We start from the raw sequence: 26,063 nt of genomic DNA on the forward strand, positions 1-26,063 counted from the left end.
TTACAAATTATACTTACCTGATTTCCCCCACCCATCAAGGCAAAATTGAATGCTTACTTTGTACTTCCTAATACTTTTCTTACACTTCTGTCATAGTACTTGCCACGTTGCTGTAGTCTTGGCTCTCCTAGATAGCATCCTTACTTTATTCATCTTTACATTTCCAATGCTTAGCACATAATAGGCTGTATAAGAGATGTACAAAACTTAGTGATGCAACCCAGTGCAGGCTAAAAAGAGTATAGAAAATCTCGTTGGGGAAAGCCCTCTAAAACAATTGAAATGATCATTGATGCCTTAAAGGGTTAGGGAAAGGAAGGTCATAAACAGAAGGCTTATATAGATAAAAAATTAAAGGCACAATAGCAGGATTTATTTACAGGTTGGTGAGTCTAATTAATTAAAAGTTTAAGAATAGATAGTACAAAGCCAAATATAGAGAACTGAATACCAAACTGAGAAGCTGAAATTGTCCTTTGGTATTGGGTAACTGATTTGATTGATCAGTAAACAGTACCTCTTTGCATGTTGCAGGTATTGGCCCTGAATTTAAACTCCACGTGTAAATTTTGGGGAGGTAGTCTCCTCATTTATTGTTTAATTTATATAGATCTCTCTCAACCCTGAAAATTAGGTATTTTCACAGCTCATAGGTAGAAACAGGCACCTGATTCATTCCTTGTTCTTTGTAAACACCCAGTGAATGCGTACCTTCATTGCTTTGGTCGTTCTGTTTTCTTTGCTGGAAAATCCCTTTCTGTTGCCATGTTTTCAACTCCTACCCCATCTTTTAAGTCCAGCTGAAATTCTATGTCTTCTAAAAAAACTTTACCTTATTAGTCCACAGTGAAGTAATTTTTCACAGTGGATCCCATAGTGTCATTCTTGTAATTCCTCATTATGTGCGTCTTCTATTTTCAATTTAGACTGTAAGCAACAACTAACATAAAGCTGTACATGTCATAGATGCCAGTTAAATATGTGGTATTTTTTTTTTTTCATTTTCTTAAAGAATGATTTTTGTGTTCTAAGCAAGTATTTTGTAAGGGTAAAGTAGAGGAAGGAATGGATAAATGAAGGCACAAAATGATGGTAAAAGGCTCTTAAGGGCAGAGATTAGAAAGGAAGTGAGGGGTAATAAAAGGGAAGGAATAGAAAGGTATGTAACAAGGATTTTTTCTTTGGATATACTGATCTTCTATGTATATCTTACTTTAATTTTTTTAAGATTTTATTTATTTGACGGAGAGACACAGCGAGAGAGGGAACACAAGCAGGGGGAGTGGGAGAGGGAGAAGCAGGCTTCCCGCCAAGCAGGAAGTCCGATGTGGGGCTCCATCCCAGGACCCTGGGATCATGACCTGAGCCGAAGGCAGATGCTTAATGACTGAGCCACCTAGGCGCCCCTGTATATCTTATTTTAGTTGCTGAATGTCATAACCATTTTATATTTTTCCCTAGGGAATCTGGATGGCTCACTCAGGTTTATCAGTAGTTGCTAATGTAATGATTTGAGAGTCTCCTATAATCTATTTTTTTTGTCATTAAAACTTAAATACTCCTGAAGGATTTTTTAGTTACTATATGCTTAAAACTATAGTTTTTACCTTTTGAATTTTAATAGCAAAATACATTACTGTGAAGTGTCGCCACAAAGCCGTATTAAATTTGGAGAGAGAAAAGGGGGTAATATCAAGAAAGATCTTTGGAGTAATTTCTTCCTCTTGAAAGTTTGGGGAGAATCTTGTCATTTATTTGTTTACCAGAGAGTTGAAGCTAACTCATTCTCAGATCAGAGTCTGAGCTTTTAAATGCTGAGATAGGTAGTACATTCTTTTTATCAATTTTGACCTATTTATTTTGTGAGCACATTTTTTAGAGATGACTTAAATCTCTCTTCTATGGATAAAAATTAGTCTCATCCAAAAGCAAGTAAATATTTACCTTTTTTTTTTTTTGCTAGCTTTGACAATAACATGGTCATTTAAATTTTTGTGCTCTGTACCATAAGCTAAAGAAGTGTATATTTTATGTTATTTACTTAGCTTTTAGGCAAAGCAAATACCATTTACTGGTGTGGTAAATATATAGAAAGCTTATTCTGCAGTTTTTTAGTGACAAACTGCCACTATCTGAAGTTTATTTGACAAACCATTTTCTGTAAATAATTGGTCTGTTATTTTCCACTGCTGTTTTGATGGCTAGTTCAATTTTTCTTTAAATATTAAGTCTTTGGTATTGTTGAATGCTGTTAATGGTTTGATTCAGGGTAAGACCTAGAAAAATTATACCTTATGAAAATAATAACTAGCTAGTAAGTTTGAGAGCCAGTATACTGTAGTGGTGAATAATTTGGGCTCTGGATTTGGAGAAATAGGTTCTAAATACATTTTTGCCACTGTGCAGTTTTGGGAAGCTTCTTGACCTATCTGAACTCCTGTTTCATTATATATATAGAAATTCATATTTCCAGGATATGTCATTAAATTATGGTAATCCTATTTGTTAGTTTTTAAAAACTTTGGCATGAAATTGATACATTTTAAGGTTGACTTTAAAATCTAAAAGTTGGTGTAACAGCTTTGAAAGCAAGTTTAAATGATATTAATACCAACATTAATGTTTCTTTTAGGAGAAATTTTATATGTGCATGTATAACTGTCCATGTTCTGTGAACCAACTCTGTATTCTGTTGTCTTTTAAGATAGAAATATATGGGCCACTAATAATAGGGAAGTAATTATATTAGGAAATAATTAAGTACATATAGTCTTACTGAAGTATGGAACTATTAAGTAATCTTTGGGTAATCCAGGAAATATTTAGATACCTAGAAAGCTCTTTTTAACAGTATACAAACAATTTTAAACAGACTTGAGTTCTGTGACAGTTTATTTTACAAAAGTAATGTATACAGTTTTCCCATGAAACTTGCCATTATACTATGGCTAGTCCAGCATTGTTCTGGATTAAGTTCTTTTTTTTTTTTTAAGATTTTATTTTTATTTATTTGAGAGAGAGACTGAGATAGAGCATGAGAGGGGGGAGGGTCAGAGGGAGAAGCAGACTCCCTGCTGAGCAGGGAGCCCGATGTGGGACTCGATCCCAGGACTCCAGGATCATGACCTGAGCCGAAGGCAGTCGCTTAACCAACTGAGCCACCCAGGCACCCTGTTCTGGATTAAGTTCTAAAATTAAGAAAATGAGTATTCCATCCTTCCTTTTTCTTTACTTTTCTCTCTTTCTTGAAATACAGATAAAGTCTTTTCCAGAATATTTTATACACCCCCCACACACATGTATGTATTTCTCCCTCCCGTTTTAATAGGTGGGGAGATCTGTTTTACCTTGGATCTGTAATTCTTGTAACATCACTGTAATATAGTCATTGATGTTCAGAATACTGAAATGTGTTATAGTTTCAGAGCTAAAAATAAAAGACATAATAAGTTCATTATAGTTTGTTTACTTGAAAACTTTTCAGTGGATAGGATAGGAAAAAATTCCTTTTTTGTTTAAATGTTTGGTTAATTATAGCATCTTATACTAGTTAATTAGTTAATTAAGATTTTAATGTTTTTCTTATGGTAAAAATTTTACTCTAACAGTCTTCTTTGTGATTTGTGGCATTTGGTCTATATATATGTAAGCCTAGAGCACTTTAGAAATATTAACTGCAATTACCATCAATGGAGTACTTAACTCTCTGCCAGTCATCATTCTAAATGTATTGAATGTTTCCAGTCAACTGATCCTCACAACAAACAGCCCAGTGAGGTAGGCACTATTATCTCCTCTCAGATGAGGAAACTGAACCATGGAAAGGTTCTTTAGCTTATCCAAGGTGACTCAGCTAGTAAGTATTATAGCTAGGATTCAAAACTGGTATACTAATCTTTATTGTCTGGTATGTAATTGCTGTCTCCCCCAGATTTTACAATCAGGTTAACTATTTTAATAATATATAAATATAGTCATCATATTAAAAAAAACAAAAAACAAAGTATTGACTCTTACCTGAACATTTGCTGAGCTCTTTAATTAGTATTGGGTGTTGTATTAGGCTGTAGAAGAGGGTATCACCGTAATAGATGACTAAGTATTAGTACCACTAGAAATGGTAATCAAGATTTTAAAACCTGGGATTAAAAAAATATATTCATTAATAAGTCATTTTCTACTTTTTCGGTGTGATTTTAGTTATAACTGGTTTGATTTTGGTAAATTAGCATTTATCATGACAGTAATCTTGATGAGTAGATCAGCTCAGCTGTAGTCTGATTCAATGATTATTTAGTAATGGATATACCTAAAATCCATTAGAATGTTTCACAAGGATTAATTTTGTTTTCTTTTTTCCCCTTTAGTAAAATAAAACAGGGTCTGTTACCCAGCTTGGAAGATTTGCTGTTCTATACAATTGCAGAAGGACAAGAGAAAATACCTGTTCATAAATTTATTACAGTACGTTTTTATATTTTTCTATCTTAAACTTTTTAAAAATCAGTAATCCTGAATCAATAATACAGTAATATTGAAATGTAGTCTTAAAGGTCATCTGACGCTGTTTCTCTTATTATGTTTTCAAATTTTCATCATGCTCATTTCAAGGTAATCAGTGAAAGAAAATGAAAGAAACAATGAGAAACTTGTCCAGAAAGTGGGTAATAGTGATACTAAAATGCCCATATACATATTCAGGTCCTGGGTAGAAGTTTTTATATACAGGAATAAAAACTTGTAGTTGGAATAAGCATATACATTATTTGCATTATGTATTTACAAACTCTTATTTTTTTAAAAACAGGCACTCAAATCTACAGGATTGCGAACGTCTGATCCCAGGTTGAAAGAGTGTATGGATATGTTAAGATTAACTCTTCAAACAACATCAGATGGTGTCATGCTAGACAAAGATCTTTTTAAAAAGTAAAAATTTCTGCCAAACCTTTAATGGTGATTTGCTATGCTATATGGTGATTTTTCTTTTAAAACAAAATTGCATCTTTGAAGGCCAGTGCTTCCTGTGTAACTGAAAAAAAAGGGGGAATTTATAAACATCAATTGTTTGAAGAACGTGGTGCACATAAAGTTCTATAACACACAGGGGCTAAGAGTAGACTTTCTTTGAAACTGCTCTAAGGAAATGTAGGCATGGATGTTTCCAATTTACAGTATCTTGAAATTGCAGTGTGTTTGAATAGAGCACACTGTCTTGTCACAGCTTAAATTGATCTCTAATTCATCTGCATGTCTTACAGGGTTTTTCCATATGGTCTTTGTTTCTTTACTACAAGGTGATTTAGATGGCATCATAAAATGAGAAGGCTTCAGAAAGCATGTATTCCTTAGATTTACATATCTCCATTGTCTGCTTCTCTCTTCAGACATATTAATACATAGGCTTTTGACTACTTCTATTTCCCTCAGAATAAAAACTGAAGACACTTTAGAGATTAATGCCTTGATTTGGTTGAATGAGCATACTTACTTTGATTTTCCTATATTTGCCTATTTGTTTAGTATTTATCTTCATTAATGTGTTCCTACTTGTCTGATTTCTTAATGGTTTAAAAGATAGCATGTTTATAATGGATCCCAAAGAGGTAAATGGTATTTTAAACTACTAAGAGTTAGGTAAAAAACAGTATAAAACTGTAAACACTACTGTAAGACATTGGCTTTTTCTAGACCATAGGGTAAGTTGAGATAGATTCAAAGAATTCTAGCATCTCCCTTGAAAATTTATTTTTATGTATGTATGTATTTTTATTTATTTTTTCTTTTATTTTCTTTTGGGGACTGGATGATTTGTCCTAGGTAACTCCTGGGAATATCCTAGAGTATTAAGTCATTTGAAGGTGTGTTTAACTGAGGTCCTTCAGAGTTTCCTGGCATGCTGTGAAGCACTGCTGACAGTTTTAGATTCTTGTCTTTTTACCACAAGGTTCTTGATTCTGTTAACTCAGATGTTAGAATTGGTGTTAGGAATTTTGAATCCTCAAAATATGTTTCTTTGTGGAGGGGAGGAAATAATTTCTTGTTAGCTGTGCCTTTGCAATAAGGATTATTTTTAGTATTCATGAACTGTCGGAGCAAAGTACTCTTGATTATGGTGCCTTCTGAAGAGTTATTTTGATGTATCTGAGAATGAAGTTGTCAAAGAGATGGTAGGTAGATGTGTTGATAATAGGTATGAGGAATTGCTTTGGAATTTTAAATGAAAGTATTTTATACCTTTTTAGTCTGTTTAAAATTTTTTTGTGCTTTATAAACATGTTGCTGTGTTTAAATATGAAATTAAAAGTAACTTAAATATACTGATTATGAAGCCAGGAAACATAATCATACAATTTTCTGCCTATAATTATATAAAATAATAGCAATTACCGTATTTTAAACACTAATCCAATTTTTTTAAAAAATTGATGATTGTAATATAGGCAGTTCCCAACTTGACAAATGCTTAGTGTTTTGTATGAGCAGGCAATGGAAAAGTCTCCATCTATACGCATAATGATTTCTCTTTTCATCTCTAGAATGAAGTAATTCAGAACCTTTGACTATTAGCCTTTTGGGGTCACCTAGAAAGGTGATTGCTCCAGAGAATTTTTTCCAAATAAGAAGTTTTCTAGTTTAGTGTTGCCTTAAATAAATTATCTCCTCTCCATGCAGGTGGGAAGATGTTACAGTGGAATTCCATTTTCTCAGAGAAATAATTTATAAAGGTGGATGGGTTTGGTTGAAGTCAGTGTGTTGATTTTACCTAAAAAACATTGTTGGTTAGTATATTTAGCATTTGAGGGTAATCTGAGAAACAACTATTACATATGATTTGTTTTTTAAGGGAAAGTGTGTTCTAAGCGTACTCTTTGGAGCATAATCTATTTGAAAGTTGGAGACTGCCTGTACCCATCTAGATAATTAATTGTTTTTAATGCTAATAATCCTTTAACTGATAGAAGTAGAAAATTATGTTGAAAATGAATGCCTTATTTATGCATTTTTAACCATACAGATATTAGAGCTATTTTTATGTGTGATCATAATTTTTTGGTCTTCTCTGTTTTGGAGGGAAATGAATGGTAGTCTTTGCATTTGTATATTGATTTTTTTTTAATTCATATCCATTATATTATCTCACTGATGAAAAATTGTGAGATACTTTCTAAAGCATGTGCATTATAGTTGTTAATCATAAATATTTAAGAAGAAAGATTATTATTCCCGGTTTACAGATGAGGAAACTAAACAAAGCATGAGAAAGATATGACTTGCTGAAAAGTATGAACCCTTCCTTCTCAGAATTCATTTTTATATAGGACTTCTAATTTTCTAGTTCCTTTCATGATATCTGTATTCAAATAACTCCCAATGAAAACATTTACTACCTGTAATTTTCATCAGTTTGCAGTAGACACTTTTTTGAGTGGTAAGATTGCTTGTGTTGGCCACAGTAATTCACCAGTGAAGTCAGTTACCACAACTTTACCAGCACCTTCTAGTAGAGGAGAAAACAACAAACCAGTTTCACTGACTGTACAGTTTGTTAATTATAAAGCTTCCTTTTAAAAGTGCTGATTAATTTTAAATAGTTAAATAGTAGGTTAATAATTTAAGTTTGGCAGTCCTCATATTTTTTCATGTATAACTTTTTGAAAAATTAGGATTTAGTTTTGATACAGATACAGTGATTTAAGATCAGGAATTGTCTTAACTTTTTCCTGCTGAGAAATGTTTTCTTTAGTATAATTTCTTTACAACTCTCATATGTGCAAATTGAATTGCTATTTAAAACGTTAAATATTAAATCAGTGGCATGCTTAATAATTTTTAGATTAACATTGAAACTATGAGAAAATAATTTATCAAAGTTTATTGAAGTAAATGTTATCTCTGAGATGTCAATTATTTCTATGTCTGTTGGTTAATAATGGAAATTAGGACTATAATTTTTCATGTTGTAATTGGGGCACATCTTTATCATTGGAAATAACCTATATTATTTTAAATCAATATTTTAATTTTATACTGACCAAATGAGTATATTCTCTGAATTTTTAATTAATAGTTAAAAGTGAAATCTGACTTAATTTTAATTCGATGTTTCATTTAGATCAATTTTAATTAAAATGCTGAGATATAAAAACTAAAAAAGAAATACTGAGTGTTTAGTTCTTCATTTCTCTATAGTTAATGAAAGTTATTTACTTATAGGTACAGTTTTCTTACCTGTAAAGTAAGGAAATCATCTTTTTCAAAATGTTCCTTACCTATAAAGTAAGGAAATCATCTTTCTCAAAATCATCTTAAAATTTTCATGGTTGAACAGATGAATAGTATTTGAAACTTACTTTTTATTAAAAAAAAAAAATGCTAATTTGGATTTTTTTTTTCCTTCCCAAAGAAGGTAATATAGTACCACATGTTTTACCTGTGAGGAATCCAGTTACGTAACTTTCCATAGTTAGTGGCTTGACTTTCTCTTACTGAGTTACTGAGACTCTTAAGAAGATGAGCTTAGAAGATGGTTCACTGTAACCTATTTAAAAAGCTCTTCTTTAAGGTTACATTAATATATTGATTTTCTGGCTTAAGTCCTTTTTAGAACAAAGCAGAATATTGGTTCAAATCGTTAGATTTCATGCTCTCCCATCCACATGGCTTACCATTATCTTTTAAAATAGTTTTTAACAATGAGACCTTTTTATTCTGTAATGTATTACATATCTTATAGTGAATAGAATAATATGATTTCATATTTTTGGTGATTCATATAATGTAAAGTTAATTACTCTAAATTTTTTTAAAACTATACATTATTGTTACAAGCATTTTAATAAGTATTTTATTCTAATCTGACTAAATAAAGTTGATTTTATTTCTATTTGTTAGCTTGGAAATACAGATTTTTCAAACTGTAATTTAGCAAAAATATGTTAAAATATAAAGTTTAGTTTTTTTATGAAATACTACTAATAGTTATATAGGAACTAAGGGATATGTCTGAAGTTACTTAATGGATCAATAAATAGGATCTCAGCTATGACATATTAAAATCCAATTTTTGTTAACCAAATGTCATGCTGACATATATTCTTAACCTTGGTGGGCTTAAGAAACTTGTCTTTAGATGCTCTTGATATTTAACCTGGTAGAATGCTCTGCTATTTTATCTTTGACACAATTTTTAGGCAATCTCATTTATTTCTTTAACTTGTTCAACAGCTTACAAGAAACTGCATGAAAGACTGCTTGAAGGAAAGAAAATAATACAGAAAGTATAATTTATAGATTCTAGTTTATTGTATAAAATGATGAATTTCTCTATTGTTTAAATATTCTCCTAATTAATATTGTTATTACCAAGTACTAATATTTGAAAGGCACCCAGTAAATTAATTTTTTTTTCACATTCCACAGATGTGTTCAGAGCAACATTGTTTTGTTGACACAAGCCTTTAGAAGAAAGTTTGTCATTCCTGACTTTATGTCTTTTACCTCTCACATTGATGAGTTATTTGAAAGTGCTAAAAAGCAGTCTGGAGGAAAGGTAACATTTTTGATGTGAATATTTTCCTAAACCAATCACTTAATTCAGCTCAAGTTGAGGTATAGAAATTCAAGTTGTGGAGTTTTCTTGTGCCTTGCTAGTTAAGAAATTTAAGCTAAGTGAAGGTACTGGATTAAATGCTTTTAAAATATTTTAAATATTCAATTTTGTTATTTGGGCTACAAAGAAATATTAAGTTTAAGAGTTCTTTGTTATTTTCAGATGATGGAAATGGCTTTTAACTCATTAAAAAAAACAGTAACTTTATTAAGAATTTCTGTAAATGTAATATCCTTGAACATTAAATTTTAAAAATTCTCTAAATAAAATAACAAGGGCTGTTTTATTTTTTCTCTGTATTGAAAGTTTTTAGAAATGAAACCCTGCTACCATGACTTTGATTGAAGAAGTTCTATTTCTTTACCTTTTTTTTATTTTATTATATTATGTTAATCACCATTCATTACATCATTAGTTTTTGATGTAGTGTTCCATGATTCATTGTTTGCATATAACACCCAGTGCTCCATTCAATATTTGCCCTCTTTTACGCATCACCAGGCTAACCCATCCCCTCACCGCCCTCCCCTCTAGAACCCTCAATTTGTTTCTTAGAGTCCATAGTCTCTCATGGTTCGTCTCCCCCACCGATTTCCCCCCTTCATTTCTCCCTTCCTACTTTCTTCTTTTTTTTTTTTTTTTTTAACATATAATGTATTATTTGTTTCAGGGGTACAGGTCTGTGATTCAACAGTCTTACACAGTTCACAGTGCTCACCATAGCACGTACCCTCCCCAATGTAAAAATCAAGTCTTAGTTCCTCTTTTAGACTGTGCTTTTCTAGGAATTGAGAATGCATTGGAAAACATACGGGATGAGGAAGACTGAGAAAAGCCAGTTAGATCTTACCTGTAATCCTCAAATCTCTTCTGCCCTTAGTTTTTATGAATATTATAAAAGATAGACCACAAAACCATTGAGAGCTATAAAATAATTTTTCATTAGTGGAAGCTAAATTAAGATAAATTTTTTGATAGAAGAAATATTATTTGCTTGTATTCTGTTAATTTTTTCCCAATATTTTGTATAGGTTGCAGATTATATTCCTCAGCTAGCCAAGTTCAGTCCTGATTTGTGGGGTGTGTCTGTGTGTACAGTAGATGGACAGAGGTGAGTTTATTTAATATTCATGAAAACCAACTGTAAGCTTTCAATTTTACGTAACAGCATGAGGTAGAGAGGAGCATTTTCTGTGATGGAAATTAGCCATAACATGATAGGAATTCAAGAAGGAAAATAAGTTTAGATTTTAATTTAATTTTTAAAAACTCAACTGAAGTAGTCTTAACACTAAATTTCATGAGGCATTTCATCTCATTCACAGTTGTAGTCTTGTTATTTGAGTATTTATTTTTCAAGTACCTGCAATTACAGTTTTTCTTAGGAGAAGCAGACTTGTCAAAACATGAAATTATTCACTAATGAACTGACCACTAATCAAATTGGTTCCCATTTCTTAGTTTAACATTAACAGCCTCTCACTGTCATTGTTGCTTATGCTCATGATATGAGTGGTGTGATAGTTAAGACAGTACAGTATGATAATAGTCTTTCCGTCTGTCATTTGCAAACTTGCAGGATCTCATAAGTCCATGAAAGTGATCTTTGGGAAGTGCTCAAGCTATAGGCAGAGCCATTGACAAATGACGTTCTAGCAGAATTATAAAAAGGATAATGATGTGAAGGCACTTCAAAGAGAATGATTTGGTTTTAAAAACAATAAATTATGTGAGGCCCTTGAAAAATTGATAAAGTTCTGGAATATTTTTTCAAGAATGACTTTTTATTATGCTGTGAGCCAGATATAAGGATTTATTAATCATGTTATAATTTGGTTTTGTCAAGTCAGAAAAACTATGCCAAAAAAGAAAAATCAATTTTTTTAATTCATTTGAAGGCTTAGCTCAGAGTTATAATCTTTGTGTTCCTTTGTTTTTTACTAAAGTATTTCTTTTTAAATTAAAATGTAACTTACATAAAGTATGGTGTACAACTCCTAAGTGTATACAGCTTTATGAATTTATACCAGTGATTAATTTTATCCTAAATTTTGTTAAAACTGCAAGTCATTTAGCCTCATAATTTTCAGTCTTAAATACCTTCTTTCTAAGTGATCTTTTTATTTTTTACCAATAATCTTCCTCAAGTATTTACAGTAAAAAGACATATGGTTTAGCCCATTCATTCTTAAGGTATCTGAGGTCCAAAATTCCTCTAATACTGGCAGAGGTAAAACAAATCCCTGGGTCTCTTAACTTCTAGTTTGTTGTTCTCTCCATTATGACAGGCTTTTGTTCTCATCTGGGCCTGTAAAATGTACTAACCATTAATTGTGTGTTGAATTAAATGTTGGGTGCTCTAAAAGGATACAAATACATGAGAAGATGTGGCTTTATTCTTACGGACCAAATTCTAGTATGGAGTGATAGCTCTGTTTTTGTATTTGGAGGAAATGGTTTATCCTGTAATGGAAATTTTTATATTTGGAGGAAATGATTATAATGCAAGGCTTGCACATGATTTTTCTCTTAAACATTCTCTGTGTGTGGTGATGATTCTTTTAGGTTAGTTGTCTCATCTAGAGAATTTTAAAAGTTGACTTTGGATTAGAACATATGTATTTTTAAATAAAGGTAATAAGACAGGCTCTTGTCAGGTTTTAGAATCATTGTCAAGTTGAGGTTATAGTCTGAATTAGAAATTATTCATAAACATGATAGGAAGAATATTATATATTTTTACTATCTATACGTATGTATTATAGTCCATAATATAGTTGGAAGTAAGGTGGTCGGCTCTCTGATGTTTCCTTGCCCTTTGATGTCTCCTCTAACCCCGTTTTGCCCAGGGGTGGTTGTTAATATTACCCAGTTGCACTATGAATGAGTTTCACTCTGAATGAATGAGTGACTGCTCTGTGTTGGGGCATAGTTCAGGGCACCTGGGATACCGTTGAATAAAATAAAAATCTCTGCCCTTGTGAAGCTTACATTATGATGGGGTCAGTCACAGTTTTTCCATTTTTAAACCTATTTTGTAGTTCATGTACATCCCAGTTTGGAAACATATAAAGCTTTCTTTTTGTTCTATTGTTTAGATACATGGTAATAATGATGCCATTAATGCCAGCTCTAATACAGTTTATGAAACTGGGTGCTGTTTATCTTAACAGGGCTGGAATTGTGAGTAGATATGGTTCAGAGGATGAGGCATTTATAGTCAAGGTCTCAGAGAATGGTATTGAATCCCAAACTGAGCTCTGTTTAAAAACTAACCACCACGGTATAGCCATGATTAAACCTATGAGTGAAAAAGTGGTGACTGATTTCTAAAAGGGCTAGTTCATTTTAATGCTTGAATACAGGTAGGAGTAAGGAGGGCCATACCCTCTTGGCCTCAGAGGAAAATTTTCACATTACTTATTTATTATCTAATTCTGAACCATATTATTACCTGCATACTTTTAAGCTTTTGCCTTATTTGCAGTATTCTTCTTAAAATTTATATTTATTCTTTAATATCCAAGTAAACTTGTGGTTGAATTATGGGAAAACCTTTGTAAATTAGAATTAACATGTAAAAATAACTCCAATTATTCAAACATTTTTTTCCAGTTGATTTTAATTATTTTTTAAATCTACTTTTAAATAGGCATTCTATTGGAGATACCAAAGTTCCATTTTGTCTTCAGTCCTGTGTAAAACCTTTGAAATATGCCATTGCTGTTAATGATCTTGGAACAGAATATGTGCATCGATATGTTGGGAAAGAGCCAAGTGGATTAAGATTCAACAAACTGTTTTTAAATGAAGATGGTAAGAATTACATAAAAGTTAGAAAAAGAAATACCCCATTTTCCTATTTAAATCTAACGCCTGGGTGGCTCAGTCGGTTGAGCATCTGCCTTCGGCTCAGGTCATGATCCCGGGGTCCTGGGATCAAGCCCTGCATCAGGCTCCCTGCCTACCGCTCCCCCTGCTTGTGCTCTCTCTCTCTCTGACAAATAAATAAAATCTTAAAAAAAATAAATCTAAGAAGTTATTTTTTAATATTTTTTAAGAAAATTAAAAACATTCATACTTTTTTTTCATTTCTCATGGAGTTTCTGTTAAACCCACAGACATAGTTTGTTTAATCACCTACTTAAAAATTTTTTTTTTTTAGGCCTCTCATACCATTGGAAAATGGACTAGGGAGAAGATGGGGCAGGGAGTAAGATTTTCTTTTCACTTCCTAAACACATATAGGAGAATATCTTGTAGTAAAATCTCACAGTGTCTGGGATTTGCTGTAAAATAATTAAGTGAGTATAGCTGGGAGTGCTGGGTGTGATTATTACTACATGTTAGTAATTATTGAGGCTAACTTAGATAGCTACATGGGTGTTTATTCTTTCTACTTTTGTATTTTATATATATTTGAAAACTTCCAACACAACAAGTTTTTATGGTGGCTGTGGTTGAAATAATGAGTATTTTTGCTTTTTCTTTTTCATAACATTTAATATTTGAAAGAAACATCTTGTATTAAATAGTTGGCTGGCTAACAAGTATTACTGCTTAATAGGAATTCAAAAGCAAAGGGGGAGGACAAAGGTAGTTAGTACTTTTGATCTGATAGAGGTTTTATTTTATTTATTTATTTTTAAAGATTTTATTTATTGAGAGAGAGAGGGAGAGCATGAGTAGGGGGAGGGGCAGAGGGAGAGGGAGAAGCAAACTCCCCACTGAGCAGGGAGCCCCATTCAGGACTTGATCCCAGGACCTGAGATCATGACCTGAGCTGAAGGCAGATGCTTAACCAACTGAGCCACTCAGGCACTCCTGATAGAGGTGGTTTTTTGTTTGTTTTCTGTGATAGAGGTTTTAAATCTAAACACCAACCTATGTATTGGTTTCTATATTTCAGTTTTTCCTACATATGCTATCTTTCTCATTTTGTGATGAGTTAAGATAGAATCAAAGAAAGAAGGAGTGAAGGAATTTAGTGGTTGCAATAATGGTTGTGAGAAATATACTTTTGCATTTTTTGTTTGTGCTGGATGAAAAATGAAATGTGCCTTATTATTGTTTTATTTAATTTTTTAAATGAAGTTATAAGAATGGTATTTTCTTGGGGCACCTGGGTGTGGCTCAGTTGGTTAAGCATCCAACTCTTGATTGCAGTTCAAGTCATGATCTCAGGGTCCTGGGATTGAGCCCCTCATGGGGCTCCAAGCTCAGCAGGGAGTCTGCTTGAGATTCTCTCTCTGCTTGTCCCTCTGCCCCTCCCCACTGCGCCCTCTTTATTTCTCTAAAATAAATAAATCTTAAAAAAAAAAAGAATGGTATTTTCTTGTGCTTCTCTATTTGTTTTGAGAGCAGTTCCAAACACTGAGGTGTTGGCTTTTGAGCCAAAGGCAGAGAGAGCAGTTGCTTGCATCTGAAAGTTGCACTGTCATGCCATGAAATGCTTTGGTGTTCTTTGAAAGATCTTCTTGAATGCAGCTGATGTATTTGCAGAATATTTATGATTTAGAAAATATTAAATGCACACATTTATGTGGTACCATTTGGAATACACACATTAGCTGCCTTGTAAAGGCCCTAGAGCCTAAACATGATGTCAAAAAACCACAAAAGGACAGACTCATAAACATCTGCACAAACACAAATATAAACTAATTTAGCACAGCTTGATTTCCGTGTTGTTTTCTGTCTGTATCTTATTTTTTTCAGGTGAATAATACTGGAAATTTTTTGTTAGCTCCCTTTTGCCATGTAGTACTTTTCTTTGACAGTAATTGCCCTCATTTTGTGTGATCTCAGAGAAGGCAAACTTCTCTTAGTGAGATTTGGAATAGGTGAACTCTTGATTGTAAATACTCTGATACTATACTCCAAATGTTAAAATTTAGTATAATATCAGAGTATTTACAGTTTGGAACTAATCATCATTATGGGTAACCCAAAATGTACAGTGTTTAAACCATAGCTACTAAATCACATTGTTGATCTTATATTGAGGGGAAACTGGTAAACTGTCAATTACCTAATTTTTTGTCTTTATTTTTTAAAATAAAGAAAAATTTAACAATGTTATTGGGAGATACTTCACATGCCACATAATTCACTCATTTAGAGTGTGTGGGGGGAGGGTGGGTAGAAGGAGAGAAAAGAATCTTAAGCACGCAGGGCTGGATCTCAGGACCCTGAGATCATGACCTGAGCTGAAAGAGTCGGATGCTTAACTGACTGAACCACCCAGGCACCCCCAGAACAGGCAAATCTATAGAGACAAAGTAGATTACTAGTTGCCAGGGGTAGGAGAGAAATGGATACTCACTGCTAATGGGTACAGGGTATCTTTTTGGGGTGACAAAAATATCCCAAAATGGATTGTGGTAATGGTTGCACAACTCTATGAATATACTAAAAGCCAATGAACTCTCCTCCAAACAAAACTGAAAAGCTAAGAAATCGCTTAGTTTATAATAAGGACAAGCCTGGCGTTACAACATCATTTTTGACACTTCTTAAATATGTTTTTACAGGAAAAAACTCTCTATTACATTCTGAGGCATGACATTTTAGGAGAAAAAGACATGAAATTATCTTTCATGAAGGCTTTTTTTGGAAGGTCAATGGTAAATGTATTTTATCTTAGCCAGGAGCCATGATTTCACAGATATCAGTGTAATCAGTTGATATTTGAAATTCTATTTGTTGTAAGAATTAAGAGATAGGATTTTGGATGAACTTAAATTATAAATAATTTTTTAAATCTTTATTGTCAGGAAATATAGAAAGAATACAGAATATAATTTAAATCCCCTGTAATATTTTTATCATAGGTATATCCCTTTATAATGTTTTTCTTTTTCTACATGTGTATGTGTATATTCATAAAAACAAAAATAAAGCACTTTTAAAAAAAGATTTTATTTATTTGACAGAACACAAGTAGGCAGAGCAGTAGGCAGAGGGAGAAGGAGAAGCAGGCTCCCCACTGAGCAGAGAGCCTGATGCAGGGCTTGATCCCAGGACCCCGGGATCATGACCTGAGCCAAAGGCAGACACTTAACCAACTGAGCCACCCAGGTGCCCCCAAAATAAAGCACTTTAAAAAGCAAGAGTGGTTTCATACTAGATGTGCTTTTTTCAAGGTTATTTTTTAATAGTGTGCCATGTACATTTAAGCATTTCATGTGTTTTAATTCATTCAAGAATTATGACTCACTGAGGTGTTGATGCTATTTATTACTCCCAATATACAGTGGGAAAATTGAGGCATAGTGAAGTTCAGTTACTTGCCCAAGGTCAAATAGCTAGTAAATGGTAGTTAGGAAATTTCGATGTACTTTAATACTACTATTCACTGTCTTTTGATACATGAATCTTTGTTTCCCTATATAGTTACTACAGACGTATATTATTGGTTTGATAAGTAAATGACTTAAATGCATTCTTTCACCCTCTTTTCCCCCTGCCATAAAAGAACTGTAACAATATCTTACATAAAGAAAATAGATGTATGTTCACGGGAAATACCTATGCATCATAGAAAATGATATCAAGTATTTGAAATAATGCTATCGTTTTATATTTTATAGATAAGCCACACAATCCTATGGTAAATGCTGGAGCAATTGTTGTGACTTCATTAATAAAGGTAAAATGTTGACAATTCCTTTTAACCTAGTAAGTTTTTAAAAATAACTAAGGCATAAAGATGAATCTTGGATTAATTATGTAGAATTATGAAAAGTTTTGGTGTTAAAAAAATTAATCTTATGGTATAAAGCTAAAATTCTTATTTAAAAATAAATAATGTAATTTCAAGGACGAAATTAAAAACAGATGACTCATTGTAAGAGTTACTCAGTCACTCTTGACCTGAAGATCTGGCAAAAATTCAAAAAGAAGTCTCTGCTGAACAATAGGCACAGAGGTTTTTCTTCCTAAAGTTTTGATATTTTTTTCTTCCTTTTCCTTTTGGCTCTTCGAAAATGAACAGATGTAAACACAATTAAAAGCATTTTACTGTTAACTGTCATCAGCATATGTAGGAACAAATGTTCTGGTACTTTGTGTTAAGACAAAGTACATTTACCCTTGAACATTCTGAAGTCCTTTCTACTCTCAGGAGCTACATTCACAATTTTCATTTGAACTTCTTTCATTTGTTTTGCTTATTATCATAACTAAGACTTATTCCAATTATTAAGTTTTATTATTTTTCCTATGCTTTGTTTTACATTGTATGTTTTGATTTCGATTGTTTTAGTGTCTGGTTTGCCTTAATAATTGGAAGCTCTAATGTTGTTTGGAATAAGTATTTGAAAATGATATGAGTGTGTGATACTGTTTAGATTTTTAATTTCTAATTATAAATTTCATTTATATTCAAATAAATCTCATTCATGTTTGGAACATTTATATACTTTCTTCAGTAAATCCGTGCTTATCTTTTCCAAGCATAAAAAAACATAACTACATGGCTTTGTAGATGCATTAGTGAGGACAGGATACCCTGGTTACACAAAGAATGTTTGGATATAAATTATGCCTTTGGCCCAATTAATAAAAACTTAACCTAATTTGTATACTACAAATTCTCTTTCATGAATTTTACATGTTCATGAGAAAAGGCTTTAAAATAGAAGACTACTCTGATAAGAATTCTGTATGTTTAGTTGTTATTTTAGCGTAAATACTTCGTAAGCATTGGCCCACTTAATCTTTTTAACTCTAGTGAGGTAGGTATTATAGCCAAGTATTATTCTTTAATGTAACTAATTTTAATAGACTGTGGAAATTTTTATTTGCCCATTATAGCATCTAGCTATTCATGACTGTTTTACATAAGGTAAAAGTTGTCAGTTTGAGGTGAGAGAATATTTGTTGTAGAAAATTATAATACAAATCTGTGCTAGGCACAGTCCTTCCTTCAGGTAGCTTGCTTACCTTGTAGTGTGAGGTGGACACAAGTATGAATGGGTCCTTATGGTGAAATTCAGTAAACATTGTGATGAGAGAAAAGTCTCTTTAATAATTGTTTAGATTTGAACAAGTAACAAATTAGAGGTAAGGAAAGTTATAATAATATAACCTATGTATTAGTGCTTGATGAGAAAAGCACTAGAATGGTTCCAAAGCTTTTTTGGGTCTTCCCAGAAAAATGTTCACATACGGTGATTATAAAACTTTAAGGAGTTTACAGACCCTTTGAAAGCTGATCTGTGAATCCAAGTTGAAGAATTCTTACATTGGAGAAAGAGTAACATAGCACACCAATAGTATTTTCAGGAAAGGGCATACGTAAATGATAAAAAGAAGCCTTCCTTAACTGCATGCACTTAAACATCTTTTGTTTAATGATTCATGGGTTTCATATACTATGCTGAAATGCTGCATGTGAGAAATGCATGTCTGGTCATATCACACCATCACTTCATCAGTTTCATTTCTCATGTTCAGTCATGAGCCATAAAAGTCACATTATATGAAACAGTGAAAAAAACACGTATACACAACATAAGTGTGGTTCAGTGTCCAACAGTGCAAAAATTTAACTGAGTCATCTTGTATTTATAAATTTGATCAGTGATTTTAAATATATAAACATTTTTAATTTACTGGCAAAGTTGAAAATGAGGCTTTGGGATATAGTTCATATTTAAGGTCACTTTCTTGGCATTTTTGTTTTGTTTTTAGAAGTGTTTCACAAATTTCTTTCTTTTTCTTTAATGAAGTTCATCTAAGTCTTGGAGGGGTAGGTAATGTAATACTTCTTTAGACTTTTTTTTTTTTAAAGAATTCAGAACTCCTCTAAAAATCTGTATGTTATCTGTGAAGGTTGTATGATCACATATTTATGAATTAGTAATTGAAATTGAGGTAACAAAACTATTGCCAGAAGGGTCTTCAGGTCCAGCCTTCTTACTTTATATAGATGAGGTGAAGAAACTGAGACTAGACAGGGACTGACAGCAGTAGAGTCGGGCTTGAGCTAAATCTGATGTGTTTGCTCTTCATTAGAATTCATTCTGCCATATTTAATGTAGGTGTTTGCTGTTTCTCTTGATGACATCTTTGTCTTTACCTAGCATAGTTATATTGTCCAAAAAGCAGAAGTTTTATTTTTTTAATTTTAACTTGTACAAAAGATAACAGTTTATTGGCTTAAAAGTCACATCTAATTTTAGTGGGTGTAATATGGTCATTCTTTGGACGTTAGTCAGTACCTGCTATCTGTAAGGAACTAATAACCCTTTTCTCAAGGAGCTTGCATTTGAGTACCCAAAGCATGGATATTTTACCATGGCTACCAGATGTAAATTTTGTTTTTTAGCTCTTTTAGTTGATGACCTTAAGGCTATTTTTTCTTTCAAACTTCAACTTTATTTGGTGCTATTAAAACATTCTCCTCATGTTAGTCTTCTCTCACCCCGCCCCAAAAAATTAAGTAGAGTCTTTAGTAAGACTCTTTATTTCTTAATTTTGTAGTATTGATATTTTTTCCTTGTAGGATTGGAGATGATCCTCAGGAAATGGGGGAACGAGGCAGAGCAAGTATTCAAAAGGATTAGCAGATTGTGGAAAAAAGGAGGATTTGGACAGAAGGAACCTGTTGCATAAATTCTTAACTACTAAACTTATAGGAAAACTCCAATATTTAAAATTTTAAACAAAGCTTATATAGGTAAATACCTTAAAAAAAAAAACGCAAATGTCATTTTGTACTTAAAATGCACATAATTTTAAAAAACTATAAAATTAATATCCTTTCTTTTTCTTTGTGGTAACTACTAAGCTTAAAAGAATACTTTTTGATGCAGTTTGTTTTATCTGATGATGATAATATGGTTGCTTGATTTAAAAGGAAGAGTAAAAATAAATTTGAAAGGAGCACAGTTAACTCTGGATGAAATAGCAGTTACGTATGTAATTTTTTTCTTTGCAGTGGTAAAAACTTCACCTAGTTTTAGTTTAAAAGTTAAGATCTTCGGATAACTTGAGGGTTAGGGTGGGAAAATGAGGATAACATACTTCTGCTTTTTTATTTTAAAGGTAAAGAGTAAGTTACATTGTCTTCTGTGTTTTTGTCTCTCTTTATTCTAATAGTATTTTCCAGTTTTTGTCATTTGAAGAAGTCTGATTTTTTTAAAAATCAGAAGTATTTTTAAATTTAAAACATCAGATTTTTTCTTTTTAAAAGACAATTCAGTCATACTCCATGAAAATAAGATGAATTTAGTTAGTATGTATATAGTGCTCAGTTTGGTTATGTTAGCAGCAACCTGTTGAATGTGCCTGTGAGCCACACTTTTAAGGTGATTTGTGGCTCTGGGGAGCATTGGATGATGTCTGGGATTTGGTGACTTTATCGTGTTAATTGTTTTATTCACTCCATGTTTATATCAGCTGAGTTCTTTGAGGTTTTTTTTTTTTAATGAAAGGCAGATAATTTGTTGCCAACAGAATTTTTCTCTTTATATTTAGGTTAATCTAGATAATACTAGGTTTAGAACATTATTTTTTACCTGTAATATCTATTTTAAATCCTCCAAGTATTATTTAGCTTTAAAGCGTTTTCTGTGGCAAGATTAAAGAGTATTCTATAAAATCATTTTCAGTTATTTCTTTTTGCCTCTTTTATGCCTCTTTCCTCTGTGATCTCTAATTTTCAATTGGCTTTTACACCTCCATACTTTATGAATGGAATCAAGTGATTTACTTACAAAATAACTGATTAATGCATGGACTTCAAATGAATCATTTTTATACTAAATTTATTAGCATATGTCCCTGTTAACAGTAATATTTTCACCTGTGTTTTAATGTATAATATATAATTGAGTTCAGGAGTATGTTGTAAAAACAGGCTATAAAAACACTCCAACATAGTTATATTAATTCTTTTAATAGCCGATGTTTAACACTCTGTGCCTATTTATCACATTTTCATTCATAAAATTTTCTTCAATGAAATGGAAATTCTTTAACTTAGTGTAGGAATGTTTACAGAGAAATTAATTTGTATACTTTTCTAGTCTCTCGATCTGATTACTACCCTTTTCAAACAAAACATGGTTTGCTTTTAAAAGTCATTTAATCTCCAGGATCCTGTAAGTCTTCTTTAACATATGAAAATCCCTTTAGAAACTTCCTTTATCTCTACCCCCCTACAACTTAAATGTATATAATCAGTCACTCCTCACAATCACAGTGCAGATCATTCTGCCCATGGGTCTTGTCCCCTTCCCTTAATAAAAACACTTTTTCACACCAAAAAAAAAAAAAATTGGTGAATGGATTTGGTAAATATGTTTTCTCCAATTTATTTTTTTAAGTTTTCCTACTGTACTTACTAAATATCACTGTAACTTTTTCTAAAATTAAAATAACATATCTAATAATGGTTGTACAGTGACTTAAAACTGGGATAAACATATCCCTGGTTATGGGAATTTTTTTCCAAGAGACAAAGGGACATTAATAGTTTTAAGACTATCAGTTTGCAAATCTCAGTTTTCATATATGTCTTGCTTAAAATTAGTCTGCCTTTGGTCCAGATTTCCTCCCAGTTTTCATAAGAAGGCATACTTCTCATGCGTCCCAAATTTTACTATGGTGCACTGCTTCAGGTTATAAAAGCCTCTTGGGCACCAACAAAAGAGAACATTTTGAAATATTAGAGTCAGTGGTATTGAGGGTATGAATCATTGTAAAGAGTGGGAACAGCCCTCTTTATTCTAGGTTGTTTCTAGGTCTTTGGTTTCAACAAAATGGACAGAGGATCTAATCAAGTTGTTAGTAAGAGCATTAAGTAGAATTTTTAAGGATGGATTGATTACTGTGTGACTTTTATATGTAAAGAACTGAGTGGTATTGCTATAACAAAACCTTTTCTATTTCTATCTACTCCTCTGTTGTCAGCAAGATTTCTCAACTCATACATCTGTAAAAATTTTAAATAGGAAGAGTAGAAAATAATCTACTTATATATGAACTAATTAAAAATCAATTACTATTTCAAAAAGAAAAGAATATTCTAAAGTAACAGTTGTAAATTAACATAGGACATTATTAACAAACATTTTTTTCTTTAACTTTTTATGAAAAATTTCAAACATATACAAAATAAACATGATAGTGTAACTAGCTCCCATGTACCCATTCCTGGCTTCTGATATTCATAACATCTCTTCTTCCACCCCTCTGTACCCCACTACTAGATAATGATGATGGATTTTTTTTACAGTTTACATTTTTGCTTTTGGGGGGTTTACTCTCTTTTGTATGTGTATGTGTGCTTTTTCCCTCACATCTTTGCAAATAAACTTTATACAGTTATTTTTTTAGAAATTAAAATAACAGCATTTTGTAATGATTATTAGAGCCCATATATCCCTGGGATGCACAGAATCTTCCCAAGAGATATAGGGGCAAATATATTTTATTGACTTAAATAATACTATTTCCAGGGTAGATACTAAGAATAAACATTAATCAAGTGCTTTTACTTTTAAATGGGGAAGTTTTGGGGAAAAACTTTCTTGGGTCAACAAAAATCAGTGAGATACTTTATTTTGCTTGTTTATATAATCTGCCTAGGACGTTTCAAGTAGCTTATCCAAAATGTTATATAATGATTGACATTGGTAAATATCAGTTTTTTAAAAACAGCATAGAAGCAAAACTCAATTGTGCTTTAATTTAGTAAGCTACAAAGTAGACCAAGCATGTGACCATAGTCTAGAGTTGGAAGGTTTTTTTTTTCTTTTTATTAAACATGACAGCTAAATAAAGAAAATTGTATTTGTTCTGTAGGGCACAGTTTAGGTCAGAGAATGAAAGTTCAGTATAACTTGTCTATTTTACATTGATTAATTGTATAATGGTAATTATACATGTAACATCCCAATGCAAATGCTGACATCCTTTTCCAAAAGAGTTGTTCTTTTTTTTTTTTTTTTTTGTGCTTTCTCAAAGGTTAAAAAGGTTTTTGTGGTTTAAATGTTGTTACATATTTTACAGCATTAGGATCTATGGAATATTTTGACAACTGCAACAGTTCAATGAAGTTGGTAATTTCTTCTTTTAATTATTTTTCATTGAACAGCTTTGGAGTTACATTTCTACATTTTGAATTCTGGTGTATTATAAGGAAAGAAAACTTAAAATATGTCAAAAGGCACTTTAGGGAAAATAGATAGTGATTACAATATGGCTGTAGCTAAATTATTCTTATCTTGTTTAAGCTTTGTTAATGCCTAATTTTGATGAAATAGTGTGTTCTTTTCAGCTACTGATTGTATATGTGATTGACATCCTTTCTTTAAATAAGTTGATTTGTAAGGTTTTACAGATTATCAGCCACATCCTAGTCCACTTGTAAAGTGGAGAATGAACCTGGCTTTATTCAGTTAAATAATTCTCTGGTACAGGTTTTCCCCTCATAATAAAATTTTAAAGTGTAATGTTTTGGAATTTTTGAGGGTAAAGTTAAGAAATTTGTTTTTAAATTTTTAGTTGTCAAATTATTTTAAACCTGTTTTAAAAATTAGAGATGTATTGTTTCTATTGGGTGCACATCACCAATTAATACGTTTGATTTCAGATCTACATCTTACTGCTTTGTAAACTTCGCCGAGGTAAAATGAAACCATTTGGCTACTTGAACTGATCTACGTTACATAGGTTTTTCCTACTGACATTTGCAGTAGCTAACATATCAGAAATAGAAGTCATGAAACAATACATCTTCCATGCTCTGAATTGGCGTAATGCTAAATTCAAATGTAGCTAATTTTTTAGAGACTATGGAATATATATTTTTTTAGTTCAAGAATTGTTAAAACAAATGAGATGTTAAAGGTAGAGCTTTTTTAGTTCAAGAATTGTTAAAACAAATGAGATGTTAAAGGTAGCAAAATGTATTCAGAATGTTTGCATATACTAGAATTATAAAAGATTAGTTAGTTTTGCAACATAACTCATTTTTCTAACTCTAATGCTGGCTTAAGGTTATTTTAAAAATATAAGTAGATTGTTCTTAATTAAAAACCATAATTTATAAATACTCAATTCTTTTCTAAGGGTGAAACTTTATTTTAAGTTCTTTTAAAATATGAAATTAAATAACATATGTTCTAGAATATTATGTGTTGTCATGAAAGATAAGGGAACTTGGGGTAACTAAAATTCTGTAACTTTGGGTTGGGTAAAGATATACTTAAAATAAAGCATTCCCTTTGTAATTCAGATCCATTCTCAACATATTGGTATTAAAAAAAAGAACATGTAAAAAGTTTATGTAAATATTAAATTATTTTAGAGTATTTCCTAGTCTTAAAAGTACTAATGTACAATATATTAATTGTAATGATAGCAGTTTGGAATTTTGATATTATATTCACTTAAAACAACTGTAGAGTGATGCTTATATTAACATTTATGTCTCATTTCTTTGCAGCAAGGAGTGAATAATGCTGAAAAATTTGACTATGTAAGTGCAATATGGAATTCAGTTTTCATGTTATATTTATATTCCTTATATATTTGTTTTTTGACTACTAATACTTTCTAATTTTGGTTTATAGGTAATGCAGTTTTTGAATAAGATGGCTGGCAATGAATATGTTGGATTCAGTAATGCGACGTGAGTCTGATTTATGACTTATGTTTTTTATAATAGGCCAGGCCTCTTTAAATTAACAAAAATAACTAGATTATAGAATTCTGTTTTAAATACTGTCTTGTCCCTCCCCTCTACCTCCCTCTCCCCGCTTTCTCTATATTATAATACACAGTGTACTTAGAATTAATCTGTTCTCCCTTGTTGATTCTAGGGCTTACTTCAGTGAATAAATAAATGCTTTAAACAGTTTTGATAAACTTCTTGTGGGTAATTATAGAATTAGAAAGGAATCCAACTTTACCTTAAATTACTAATAGTTAAGGATGCCTGGATGGCTCAGTCTGTTAAGTGTCTGCCTTGGGCTCAGGTCATGATCCCAGGGTCCTGGGATTGAGTCCAGCATTGGGCTCCTTGCTCAGCAGGGAACCTGCTTCTCCCTCTGCCTGCCACTCCCCCTGCTTGTGTTCTTTCTCTCTCTGATAAATAAATAAAGTCTTCAAAAAAAAAAATTACCGATACAGTTATTCAGTTTTCTCTTTGCCTGTAATACATGTTTTACCTCTTTTTTTTTTTTTTTAAGATTTTATTTATTTATATATTTTGAGAGAGAGAGAGCGCGTGTGAGCCGGGGTAGAGGATGGAGAGCAGAGGGAGAGGGACAAGCTGACTCCAGGCTGAATGAGGAGCCCATTACGGGGTCGATCCCCACAACCCTGAGATCATGACCTGAGCAGAAACTAAGAGTCAGACGCTTAACTGCCTGAGCCACTCAGATGCCCCTGTCTTACCTCTCTTAATTTCTCTGCCTGGCTAAGTTGACTTTCA

The 26,063-nt window shown here is 32.0% G+C and overlaps 1 protein-coding gene across 3 annotated transcripts in view; it reads left to right on the plus strand.

Moving 5' to 3' along the window:
* The window catches only part of GLS (glutaminase), a 98,298-nt gene that overhangs the window by 11,321 nt on the left and 60,914 nt on the right, over positions 1-26,063 (plus strand). For all 3 annotated transcript variants that reach the window (XM_021703084.1, XM_021703085.1, XR_002481081.1), the window contains exons 2-9: positions 4,368-4,464; positions 4,808-4,929; positions 9,424-9,553; positions 10,645-10,724; positions 13,266-13,429; positions 17,206-17,264; positions 25,074-25,106; positions 25,201-25,259. In XM_021703084.1, the coding sequence (XP_021558759.1) occupies positions 4,368-4,464; positions 4,808-4,929; positions 9,424-9,553; positions 10,645-10,724; positions 13,266-13,429; positions 17,206-17,264; positions 25,074-25,106; positions 25,201-25,259 (744 nt within the window). The remainder of the gene's footprint in view (positions 1-4,367; positions 4,465-4,807; positions 4,930-9,423; positions 9,554-10,644; positions 10,725-13,265; positions 13,430-17,205; positions 17,265-25,073; positions 25,107-25,200; positions 25,260-26,063) is intronic.

The sequence above is a fragment of the Neomonachus schauinslandi genome, chromosome 3 (genome assembly GCF_002201575.2).
Source record: "Neomonachus schauinslandi chromosome 3, ASM220157v2, whole genome shotgun sequence".
NCBI classification, from domain to species: Eukaryota; Metazoa; Chordata; class Mammalia; order Carnivora; family Phocidae; genus Neomonachus; species Neomonachus schauinslandi.